Source organism: Heterodontus francisci, chromosome 1 (genome assembly GCF_036365525.1).
Source record: "Heterodontus francisci isolate sHetFra1 chromosome 1, sHetFra1.hap1, whole genome shotgun sequence".
Classification (NCBI taxonomy): Eukaryota; Metazoa; Chordata; class Chondrichthyes; order Heterodontiformes; family Heterodontidae; genus Heterodontus; species Heterodontus francisci.
This window is the reverse complement of record NC_090371.1, coordinates 266,311,714-266,324,689: the sequence shown is the minus strand read 5'-3', so window position 1 is coordinate 266,324,689 and position 12,976 is coordinate 266,311,714. Positions and strand designations below refer to the sequence as shown.

Genomic DNA, 12,976 nt, shown 5'->3' with positions numbered 1-12,976 from the left:
CCATTTTTGGAGGGTTAAAATTGCCTCAATGTCTTTTGCAATCTTAGCTTCATTATCCTATGCCTAGGTAAGATTCCTTAGGAAGTTTGAGTGAAGCTGGCAATTACAGAAAAAGCTAAATGCTGGAAAATGAAATAAAGACAGAAACATAGGCCGGGATTTTACGTTGGGCGGATGGGAGCTGGACACTGACTGTAAAGTCGGTGGCGAACCTGCTTCCGCCTCACTTGGGGATCCGTTACGTATTTTACGGGTCCCAAGGCTTTAATTGTTCAGAGGCAAGACTTCCACCCGCGTGAGGAAGGAAGTCCCGCCTCATTGAGCTGCTGGCCAATCAGCAGGGGTGCGTGTTGGGTGCTGGTGGTGGTTGGGATAGAGGGGGCAGCCCTCCATCAGGCACCCTGTGCTCGATGAGCAGCCTGCCGCCACCACCACCCCGCCAGGGCGATCAGCAGCCACCTGGTTTTCCCAGGCAGCTTTTCCTGGCTCCAGGATGCCCACTTGCCAAGCGTAAGATCTGCGTGGAGGCAGGTGATGGCCCTTAAGTGGCCACTTAAGGGCCTTGATTGGCCTGGGGCAGGCAGCCCGTTACTCCCCCCCCCACCCTCACCCTACATAAAGGGCTGTGGCAGTGGGAGCAGGTCTGGAAAACCTCCTGGAGCCTCCCGCTCCATTTTACGCCAATCCCCCCTACCACCCCTCAGACCCATCCCACTCATTGGGGTGGTGTAAGATTCTGGCCATAATGTTCTAAAATATACAGCAGGATCATGAGCATCATTGAGAGAATGGTTCATAAAGCATATGGGATCTTGGGCTTTATAAACAGGCTTAGAGTACAAAAGCAGGGAACTTATGCTGAAACTTTATAAAGCTCTGGTTAGGCCCCAACTAGAGTATATTGTATCCAGTTCTGGTCACCACACTTCAGGAAGGATCTGAGGGTCCTCGAGAGGGTGCAGAGGAGATCTACCAGAATGGTTCCAGGGATGGGGAGTTTAGTTACAAGGTAAGGGTGGAAAAACTGGATTTGTTCTCCTTAGAACAAAGGGGATTGAGGAGAGATTTAATAGAAATGTATAAGATTATGGCAGGCTTAGATAAGTTAGACAAGGAAAAACTGTTTCCATTAACTAATGGTACAAGTACAGATTGAAGGTTTTGGGCAACAGATACAGGAGGAATATGAGGAAGAAACTTTTACACAGCGAGTGGTCATGATCTGGAACCTGCTGCCCACAACGGTGGTGGAAGTGGAGACAGTGACTTCTAAAGGAAACTGGATGACCACTTGAAGAAAATAGACTTGCAGGGTTACCGCGATCGAGCGGGGGGCATGGGACTGCCTGAATAGCTCAGTGGAGAACCAGCATGGACTCAATGGGCCAAATGGCCTCCTTCTGTGCCATAAATGGCTATGAATTGTAGAAGTGATGTCCTCATAGTTTCTCCCAAAACACTAACCCAACCTTCTTTCAGATGCTAATTAACCTGTTGGACAACTGGCACAACTGACTTGATCTAGAAATGGCCCAGTCTTCATTTGTGAAGATTTATGTGAACAATTAATTGAAGTACAAATCCTAGTCTCCATATATTGCTGTCCAACTAAAGGATCTATGTGCTTTTAATCCTGCTGACTTTAAAGATAGCTTAAATTATTTAACCCCTTGCTGCAATCAATGATCTGTCCATTCTTCTCTTGCCTCAGATAGCTTCAAGCTACCCATCAACCAAGTGTGAAAAATATCAAGAAACAAAAAAAAAAGTACAAGGATAACTATATTTTCAATCTTTTCCTCACTAATATCTGAAAAATCTAATACATCACTTGGCCAAGTATGAAATATTGAGCTCATTCTACAAAACAACTGACGTGTCCAAACATATTTAATTTCAGAGGTAGGTACGACTTTTAGCTCCCTGAATAACCAAGTCAAATTGTTTTATCCAAAGCACAAAAAAAATACATCTCAACTTCATGAAATCTTGACATTTAACTTGCAGTGTATTTCATGTGTAATACAATAAGAGAAATAGTATTTGTGTAAAGATTCTCCTGGGAGATAGATTACTTTATTCAAACTATTAATAAAGTCCACAGAAAGTTTGGCTCAAACAAGATTTCTGTAAATGTTCTTTAAAATGCACTTAATTTACCATTCACATTCCAGACAGAAAGCTGCTGTCATAACTGGAATTTATTTTCCTCAAGTTTTCATGTAACTGATCAAAACAAAACCTGTCAGTAACATTTCAAGATTTTTACCTAATCTCTCTGAAAGGGATTTTCCTTAAATTTATATGCTGCTGCTACGAAGTTAGACTCAATTCACTTAGGGTTAACTCCCAGAGAGAGTCAAGTAGTCCAGATTATTGTTTAAACCAAATTAACCATCACGGGATTGGACATTTTCACAAACCATGTTAGTTTGAGGAGGTCATTGAATCTTCAATATTGGAATGGATTTCATTCAGGGCATCCAGCAAAACAATGTGGTTGCCTTAGCTCCCAAACAAAAGGGGGAAGATACTCATTCAAGGTGAAAGGTTTGATTGGCAGCTCGGTGAGCAAGACTTTGACAGAGAGCTGAGGGAGGGTTCAGAGGTCAATTATTTGTAGCTATGTGTGGCTGTCTCTGTTTCTCCCTCTCCCCCTGCAGCAGATGAGACTCTGGAACAGTCAGCCTGATGGCAAGGTCTCACATTTTAAAGATAATTGCCAGTCAGTTCAGAGGTTAGCTGACCTAAGTGAGCAAAAAGCAAATTGCATAATTTATCATTTTCCATAATACACCGAATAAGAAGTTACTGATTGAATTCTTGTTGCGAAAATTGTATGGGTTCACTCATGCAAATCAAACCAGCTTTATAGTTGACAATTGGCTCTATCTCCCTAGCGTGCTTTTCGGTCTAAATTCTGATTAAAAAATAGGAGAAACGCACATGGTAGCAGTTTTCAGCACACACAGAGGGGTTTATGGTTATTGGGATATTATTGTTATTGCTTTCAGGCCATGGTATAAATATAAAGCACTTGGAAAGTAATCTTTAGATCATAGGGCTGGTTACAGGAGAGACTGATGATGCTGGTCACAAGACACATACAGCAGACCCAAAATTTGTAACACTACCAATTTAATGAAAAGTTTCGCCCAAAAACATAAACCTTTACTGCTCTTTCCAGACGCCACCATTTTCTGTTTTTATTTCCAGACTTTATATACGTACAGCTTTTATTCATGTTGATGCTGGGATATCGACTTCAAGTTGTTTTCTCATTTGCGTTTATAATCAATTGTTTTCTGAACATTCACAGTATGCATTCACAGTATGCTTTCTCAAATATTGCTCAAAAGCAAACCAAAATACTTGAAATTGGTTTCTGAATTCTGTTCTGTAGCTCATTTTTATCATCCAGTGCAAGGAATATAGACAGTGAGAGTGCAGTGTATGACTATGATTTTCAAATCAAACTCACCCAATATGGCTTCGATATAATTGAACATGTTGGTAAATGTTTTGGTCCCTAACTGGCTGTCTTCAAGTTTCTAAATCATAATACAGGTACAGAGTGTATCCTCACTGCACTCGCTCGTTAATCAGCCAAAGTTCAATCTGGAAGATGTCCACTCACCTGTAGCACTGTAACTGTGGACAGATCCTTCATTCTACCCTCTTCATCTTTGAGGTTATAACCTTCTGGCCTCTTGTCCCTTTCACTGACTTTCCATAATTTAATAGTTTTATCTGCGAGAATTAAAGGACAATAGTGTCAGCTTCAAGCAATACATCATCGAGCAAAATAATACTGATAGACTTGAAAAATAAATACATGGTACAACTTTTTCTTTCCACAAGTATATCATATATTCTAAAAGCATGAATCGACCAACCCATCCCAACTGATGGACATTATCTGTAATATAGAATGAATCATTCAGAGATCTAAACAAACAAAACATGTCTCAAAAGCTCTTGAACAGAAAATCTGATAAGGTTATATGCCATCATAACAAAGGTTGGGAACATAAAAGATCTGTGCATTCAAATCATTTTCAAATCTTTAAATCACATCTCTAACTTTTTGTTGCATTGGTAATTGAAACAATTTTCAAGACATCAACAGTTCGTATTTACTGGACCACATGGCAGTTTATTCAACAACAACTTGTATTGATTTAGCACATTTAATGTAATAAAGCATCCCAAGGTGCTTCACAAGAGAGCTATAAAAAAGAATTAAACACTAAGCCACATAAGCAGATATTAAGGTAGATCACCAAAACCTTGGTCAGAGGTAAGTTTTAAGGAGCGTCTTAAAGTATCCAGGCGGAGAGTTTCAGGGAGAAAATTCCATAGCTTAATCCATAAATTGATGGCTCCAAGTGAAAACAAGAAGCTTAGCTAGTGAGTTACACCATTTGCCATCTTGTGCTCTGATGATTTGCCCCTTGTTTTATAAAAAGGAAGCTCCCTGCATCCATCTTACGCATTCCTTTCATTTAAAAAATAATTGATTAAACACAATTCTTCCCCACCCCATTTCTTGTACTTTCCATGATTAATATATTTATTTCTCGTGGTTCCTCTTCATAACTTGGCCAATATAATATCTGGCATCATCATCTCTGAATCCTTGTCACTATATTCTTTAAGTAAAGTAACCACAGCCACTCACGAAACAACATGGTGGAAACTGATAGGAGACCTTTCTCTGGTCCAAAATAGGTGATGCACTTAAAACATGCAAGAGAAGCTGGAGTCTCATTATATATTAAAAAAAACAAACTGACCACCAGCCTGTATGAGTGTATATTTCTCTCTCCTCGTCACCCTAGGTATTAGAAATTAGAATGAGGAATAGCTGCAGCCAAAGAGGAGATTCTGAAAAGATTCGATGCACCCACTTGTTAATCTGTCAAGGACCAGTTTTGTATTCTTTTGCCTTGTAATCTATTCCACATTGCAAGTCTTGCCTTCAAAAGAAATTACACATGATGCAAGCTTTCAATTACTGCATTCTGCTTCTGGTAAAGATCAGGGGCTTAAACAAATCTGCTGCTTATGCAGTTATTCTGGAGTAGAGAAGCTTTTAGAAGTTACAAAACAGTTGGGAGGTAATTTAAAAAAAAAAAATATCTACCATCTCCAAAAGTGTGAAGGCAGAGAGGGAGAGTGTGGTGGCTGTGATGTAACAAAAGAAGCATCCATTGCATATTTTATATTAATTATATGGAGATGCCAATTTCACAGAGAGGCTGTAATAGCAGACCCAATGAAATGGATGCATGTGAAGACCTGGCCTAACCAAGCTCATAAGCAAAACCCTATGTGATATTTTAAGTGGCAATGCATGGAAGCAGACATTCAATAGTTGATCAACAGGCAGCATAGCTTAATAAGCCACACTTCATTAACAAGCCACACTTCATCAAGAAGCCACCAACTATATACGCAAACAATTAGTGAAAAGCATCTTTCCAGCCTCCAGGTCAGCAGAGTCCAGAAGCAGACTGTGCCACAGCAACCCGCAGCTAATCAAAAGACTGTTAGACAGTCACAATCAGCTGCAGCTTTCAACTTACCTCCACTGCCTGCTAGGAATGCTGCACTGCTGACTTATAAAAAAAGCAGTAATGGCCTCATGAAGCAACACTTCCACTGCATCAGCTAACAGACAGAGGATTAAGAGCTAGGGTCTTGAGTCATTTGTCTGCACACTTGTTCCACCATATTGGCTTTCCATTCACTTGTTACTTGCCCATCACTTTTACCCCCATAGGCTAGCATCAGGTTGAAATACCCTTGAAATTTTTCTGAATGGTTGATATATTGTGTTTCTTCAAAACCATAGGCAAATTCATTGCAAGAATAACTTCAGCTATGAGCAGGTTTGTCCTTGCTTTTAGACAATTCATGTTAGCAGTAAATGGAATATATTTGACAAACTCATGAGTTCTTCTGCTTAAATAATATTTTCCTTCTTTTTTTGACAAAGTCTGCAGGAAGCCATCTTCATTCTCTGCCCTTCTCCTTCTGTCACTGTGGGCAAGAATCATACCTAATCTCATTGCCATCCCATGTTCCGATGACACTTGGTCCCAGACCTCGATTGCGCAGAGCACTGGCTTAACAATGTGCTTCTCTACTAGACCACATCCAAATCAACTGCAATCTCTGCATTCACAATGGAATCAGCTCAAAACAGGCTACTTAAATAATCTTATTGAGAATAATAATTGGCAATCTGTATTTGATACCACTCTTCATATCCTACTAATAGTCCAGGAAGAATGAAAGAGTGAAAAATTAGGAATGGATTTTTTTTTGACAGGACCTTTTATCAAACGCCGACTTTCTATTGCTATCCATGGTACACTGTTTTAGCTTGACACAATGACCTTTAACACTGTACTATCTAACCTACGCAGAAAAAAACAAATTAGATTTTTGAAAACTTGCAGCCAGGACAATTAAGGGGTGTGCCATATGTAGTTGTTTGGCCCTCATTTTTATGACATTTATATTTTTCCTTTAACACATGCACTCTGTGAATGCAAGAGTAGTTGGAAAATAACCCTAATGAGCTTTCATAATTAACTTCGTATACCTGTTGCAAAAATGATCCATTTTGATGTACCTGCTTAACCTATCAAAAATCAGATTTATCTGGGCTGAGAACACAAGCTAACCCACTGACAACTTTTTGTCTTAAGCTTTATTTTGACCACCTGCCACTCCTCCTCCATGCCAGTCATACCCTTTGCCTCGGCCACTTGCCTTGGTTACAGTATAAGGCAGCTTCAACCCAAGAGCATTCCCACAGATGCTGTAGGTATTCTTTACTATAAGGATGCGGTTGGGTGTCCCCAATCACTTCATTCAGCTTGTTCCTGCACTACCAGAGGTAGCACTGGCAAAATGCCACTGGAGAAGCCTCAGTTTGAAAGTATTTTCAGAATCTGATTTAAACTCATTTTTTATTTGAAAACCTCAGTCTCTAGTATTGTAGTTACTGGACTCTTTGAAAACGAGATTGCTCATTACTTTATGACAGTCTGAACAAAACTAATTTACAGACTGGACTAATAATATCTGGCCTACATATACAATTAGGCCTCAAGTAAATATTTTGAAACACCTATAATTCTACTTGTCAAAATACAGAATATATGAACCAGAAGAATTATAGGTTAAAAGCACATTTTAGGACAAATGTTACCTCTGCAAATATTAGAACACAAACTATGGGCTAATTTACACATTAGAATAGAAATGGCTTTGCCTCAGAATAGAAGTACATATTACATTATGACTTTATTTTTTATCTGCTAAAATATAAAAACACTGGCCAGTCCCCTCTCCTGACTGGTGAAGGAGCCGCAGTTTTAAAGTGGCAGCAGGCAATTCATAATTTCATCACAGCCTTCTATTTTGACTCAATCTGTACTGCGCCTTGGCAAATAAGCCGGAAGAAATGAAATTAAACTGGCTGCACAGCGTGAACAAGGAACAGCTATGATTTGTACCAGCGGTAGTTAAAATGACAGTGTTCCTGCTCACATTGTGAACAGTCACCATTTGACCAATAGAAATTCCACCCAGTACGTATGTGATCAAATTCTGTACTAATATTTACTTTTCAGTGAGAAATGCATCAATTTCCCTCTTTGGACTGGAAACATCATTGTCTGTTTAGCGTACTCAGGTTATTGAAAATTATTTTCTTAAAAACTTTACACGGGAAAAAAGTGTCAATCAAAATGGCTTGATATAACACAAGGCCATTCTTACGGGAGTTAAAGTCTTAGTTTTCCTCACATTCACGTCAATGAAAATTTCACTTTGATGTTAAGTACTTCTGATCATTGCCAAGAGACAAATAAAAAAGGAGCAGTGTACAATCACCCGTTAACATTCATTTACATGTATGTCAAACACAGCCTTGTGTGTAACTACAACAAACTTACACTGGATTCTTAACTCCAGATCTATGTTTCGTGTTTTTAATTAATTTTCCACAGAAAAGTTCTGGAAAAAAATTTGCTTTCAAAAATGTGGCCTTAAGGCTCTGTATTCTCAGTTGAAGGAAAGTGACATCTAGATGAAGGGTAGAAGCTGTTTTTCCCTCCAGAGACCACACCATAAACAACTTGTTAGCTTGTCTGGGTAACTGAAAAAGCACCTTATATATTGTGCTGGAATCCTTTGATTTTGGTTTGTGAAATCGGGGCTAAGAGGAATAAGAAACCAAAAAGGCAGCCTGTTTTTTGGAAACAGGCTACTGCACAGGCAGACAGCAAAAGGCTCCCAATGGTAGAAATCTGCAAGGAGAGAAGGTTCTGTCCTGGGTTGTAGGAAAGAATGCATGTTTGAGTCAAGTCAGATGCTCCACTAGAGTGGGGCAATTTAGCATGTTATTATTTTGTTATGCTGAGATAAACTGTATGGATTAAACTAGGAGAAGCTTATTATAGCTATTGTTCAGCACTTCCAGCGTAGAATAAGGCAGACTAACGATTAAAACAAAGCTTTGATTTCAGAGAAATGAAAGAACTACATGTGCAAAAGGGCATAGCTATCCACGTCAGCTCCCAAGGAACTCGCAGTTCATGCTATCACACAAAAAGATAATGAGCAGTGCAAGTCAACTCCACAAAAGGAAGTTGCTCAGACCACTCACAGGAATGACAGACACCTTTAAACCCAAGAAGTTATTATTGCAAACCAGAATTCTTAACATTCTGAAAAATTTAATCTAGATTGTCAATTGACTTATTCGACAAGATTGTATGTGGACGTCTCACCATCAGACTTAACCTGCGAATCTGAACTTTACTTCACTGGTCAAACAAAAATCCTGGCAAGCAGCTTTTTATTTTATTATTTACACTGTTTATGGCATTGAAAGAATCTTTCCAATGATTAAATTAAAGTCAGTGCTTTAACCACATAACAGTCTATGCCCCAAATATAAACATTTTAACAATGCAGCCATAATGTATTCAATTTTTAAAAATTTTAGAAATGCTTAACCATACATGCTGCACAACACATTAAAAGATAAAATTCAATTGCAGGAACCTTTACCCTTCCCCAAAACTTTTATGCACTTCAACTTGCATCAATATAGTGACATCGCAAAGTAAATATCTGAAGGTGCTTCACAAAGTAGAAAGAAGGAGATGAATAACAATGACAATGTACGAGTTGGTGGGCCCAAGGTGGGGAAGGGAATGACCGGGGCTAGGAATTAAAGCGTGGCTAGAGATAGGTTTTCAGGTTCTGAGAGTGGGGAAAGATTTAGGGAAGAGTGTTTGAGTTCACTCACCATTGGTGGAGAGGAGGAAGTGGGCTGCATTCTGTTGAGGCAGCCACCGGATCTTGTTAATTTTTTCTTCTATTTCCAGGCTTTTTAGATAATCGAACTCAGGCTCATGACTCTGGAAGGTGCTGTAAACATTGTACTCACCTTGATGGTGAGGCTGATCTTTTGTCTAAAAAGAAAAAAAAAGGTTAATTTTAAAGCTGAATATGCAGATCATTGTTTTGGGAAACACGAATGATTTGCTTCTTTAAACTGCGGAACTATGTTGGAGTAGATTTTGTAGAATACAGATGCATTATAAAAATGATGCATGCTTGTTACGACCAGGTGAGAAAGGGGTCTAGGGTTCCCTCTCAGCCTTCACCTGGTCTTAGCATAACAGGGTTTTATTTTAAACACACTTCTTATTTTTTAGCTCCCCCTTAAGTGAATCCTTATTCACTAACTTCCGATTATAAGGCAAAGAAACTAGCCAAACAGGTTTTCTTAGGTTTAAAGAAAAGGTTGAAATTGATTAAACTTAAACCCTAATTCGGTTAATTCATTACGCAACGCGCCCACCCCAGCATGCATACACGATACACACATGCAGATAGAGACAAAAGAAATGAAGTGGAAAAGTTTGAGGCACTATCTGAAGATGGTTTTGGTTACTGTTCTTCAAACACGCTGCAAAGTCTTTGATTGTTGGTAGGTCTTGCTTTTCGTTGGGGCCCAGTATTCTTCTTAATCCTTGTTCGATTTAGGAGACTTTTCTCTCTTGAAGTACATGTGCCCTCAGTGGGTCTAGAGGCTTGAGAGAGAGAGATGGGAGCAGACAGGAGAGGTCTTCTCACTCCAGAAGCAAAAAGCCTTTTCTCAGTTCAAAAACTCAGTGGCTAGTTCAAAAAACACACGACCAGCCAGTTAGTCATGTGGCTAGCTGGTTTAACTAGTTTGTGGATTGTATCACCTTAAGCAGTCTCTGGAATGCTCCTCTTATACACAATACCTGGTGATCAAAGTCCATTTTATGATAAACGGATAAGGGAACTAACGTCTCTTGTCCCTACTGGTATGCAAATGCCCTCCCTCCAAGTCTGGCAGCCCTTGTAACAGGCCTTCTCTTCTTCCCAGCAACAATTTGAAATTTAATGCCCATGTGGCAAAATTAATGTGCCTCATTCCTGGCAGGTGGGGGCCCAGCATGACAATGCTGCTTATTGGTTATTGCAGCACTTCATACCTGCCTCTTATTTTCTTCTACTGAAATTGGGGGCATTCATTTCCTCAGTCACCTAGTGAGTCAAGAATTCAAAATTCAAGAACCAAAAATTCACAGCTCTGATCTTTACTGATCCAGCTCGAGCAGCAGCTTGGGCACAGTCATTGATCTCATTGCCCCTGGGTTAAGGCAAATAGCAAAGCCAAAAAGAAATCAGCCAATCTTCCCACACCCTGAACACTATCCTTTAATTCCGACTGAAACTGTGCATCAGGTGGATTGATCTGTTTCTCTGCATAGGCAATTGGAGACCAACATTTAGTGTCAATAGTCACTTGGATGAGACATGAAAAGGGGCACAACTGGCCATGGGTCTCCATCCCAGCAAGGGTTCGCATCTTCAGGGAAGAAAGGGGGTGATGGGGGTGGGGAGGGGAGTAGTAAAGAAACACTGCCCAAGGCAGCATTTAGCTGATTCAAATGGATGTGCCAAATCATAACCTCAGCAACATGTCAATATCCTTCTCTATAAGCCATGTGCAGTATCACCATCAATGTTGATGGGGATAAAAACCCACATAAATCATGATCTACAGTTGTTGAAACACTGAACTCTGCATTGGAAAAGTCAGGTCACAAATTTTGCTTAGCTTCATTTTTAGTTAAAGAAGCAGATAGTGTTGTTTGTTCTTAGATCAGATTAAATTGTCGTTGGCAGCAGTGGTTTTTGGTATCTCCAGAAGCCAATTTCTTTTTTCATTGTGAATGACTTGTTACCCTCAACCGACAGACCTACTTGTTTGGAAATTTGTTATTTTGTATTTGGCTCTTTGCGAACAAAAAAGAAATGTTCTTGCAAACTGTATCCTGTCCAGCTCCAAGCATAAATATATATTTTATCCATTTTAGGAGCATTAACACACATTTTAAGTCTGAAAATATGAGCTCCAAAAGAATTAATGGGTGAAAAGAGGGAGTTCCATAATGCTGGTGATTGATTCAGGGCATAACAGATTTCCCTCAAAATGCTGTGGAGTGCAGTAATGCATTCTTCCTGTTCTCGAACTTTTTTTTATCAGTGGGAGAATGCTCTGAGCTTACACAAGGCTCATTGCAAGTGCGGAACACATGCAATGGACCTTAAGTGTACTCTCAAAAGAATGGCAAAGGCTAATCTTAGTTCTGTAAAATAAATTTTTGTGCTAGAAATTATTTTGCCCATGTACCACAATCATTATTGACTTACATTTCTCACCACTCCTGCACTGTTCAGGAAGGACAGTGAAGAAAAAATATTTTAAAAAAGCACAGAAATGTGCACATTGTATCCGATTTGAATCAGCCATTCACAACCTATCAGGTTTTCATTGTCATTCAGGATACCAACCTGACTCCTTAAGTATGCTACAGACACCAGATGAAACTTGCAGCATTCTTGATTGTTTGTCAGCCCTCAACAGACAGTTACCCGCTGTTCTATCGGGGAGGCACTGTTATTTCTTATATCAGATTGCTTTGATATGCAACAACCCCACTAATAGATAACATAGGCTCAAACTTTCAGCTCTTGAAATTCACAGCGGTGCTATCAGGGAAAGAACACCTTTGGTGGCCCCTCAGCAACCAGAGTACATATCATCTACTACGCTCACCTCCTGGTTATAGAAATAAAATGTTTCTACCAGGGGAAAAAGTTCATTGGACTTATACAGTCATAGAGTCATTCTAAAATAACAGTGATACAGCAAGAGCGACAAGAATGCAGTGCTGCCATGACAGCAAAACTACAAAAATGTCTTGTTACTAAGTAACATCTCAACTCCTCAACACTTACCTCTTGTTCTCTCTGAAATATAACAACACGGCCCCCCTTGTCCCCTGTAGCCAGCAATTCTCCAGTATGGTTGAACTCTACGGTAGAAATTATATCAGCTGAAAGAGAAAGATGGAAACAAAAGAAGTTTAAAATAAGACTAAACAGGGATTATAAGGTAAATTGACTCGTTTTGCCCCATCAATGAGGAGTCACCCTTGAAATGAACGTAGTTCACAGAAGCCCCCTATAGGTTCATCAGATTTTTAAAAGGAGTTGAAATAAGAAACTTAGTCATGTTTTAGATGCACAAAAGCTAAGGATATTCAATTTTTAAAAAAACACTTAATGTGGCAGCATTCAGAATTCAGAGATGGTTTCCCTCAATGAGTCGCAATGTGTGTGTCTTGTTCCTAACTGCATTGTTAATTAGCCCGCCCAAACCCTGCAACAGACCCTAGCACATTATATACAAGACTCATCCAGACACAGCAAACAACTGAAGGTGACATCAGTTTGGGTCACTTATGGCTTTGCTTTTTAAAGTTATGATGGAAAGTTCTCTAAATCAAATGGGAGAGGGGCGGGTAGGTACAGGTTCATGTTGAAAAAGATACGTAATGGAGCC

The 12,976-nt window shown here is 39.6% G+C and overlaps 1 protein-coding gene across 1 annotated transcript in view; it reads right to left on the bottom strand.

The window, feature by feature from the left end:
* The window catches only part of LOC137359245 (serine/threonine-protein phosphatase 2A 55 kDa regulatory subunit B gamma isoform), a 243,410-nt gene that overhangs the window by 122,973 nt on the left and 107,461 nt on the right, over window positions 1-12,976 (bottom strand). The window contains exons 2-4 of the mRNA XM_068025323.1: window positions 12,370-12,467; window positions 9,335-9,500; window positions 3,638-3,750 (exon numbers count right to left, since the gene is read on the bottom strand). Of these exons, the coding sequence (XP_067881424.1) occupies window positions 3,638-3,750; window positions 9,335-9,500; window positions 12,370-12,467 (377 nt within the window). The remainder of the gene's footprint in view (window positions 1-3,637; window positions 3,751-9,334; window positions 9,501-12,369; window positions 12,468-12,976) is intronic.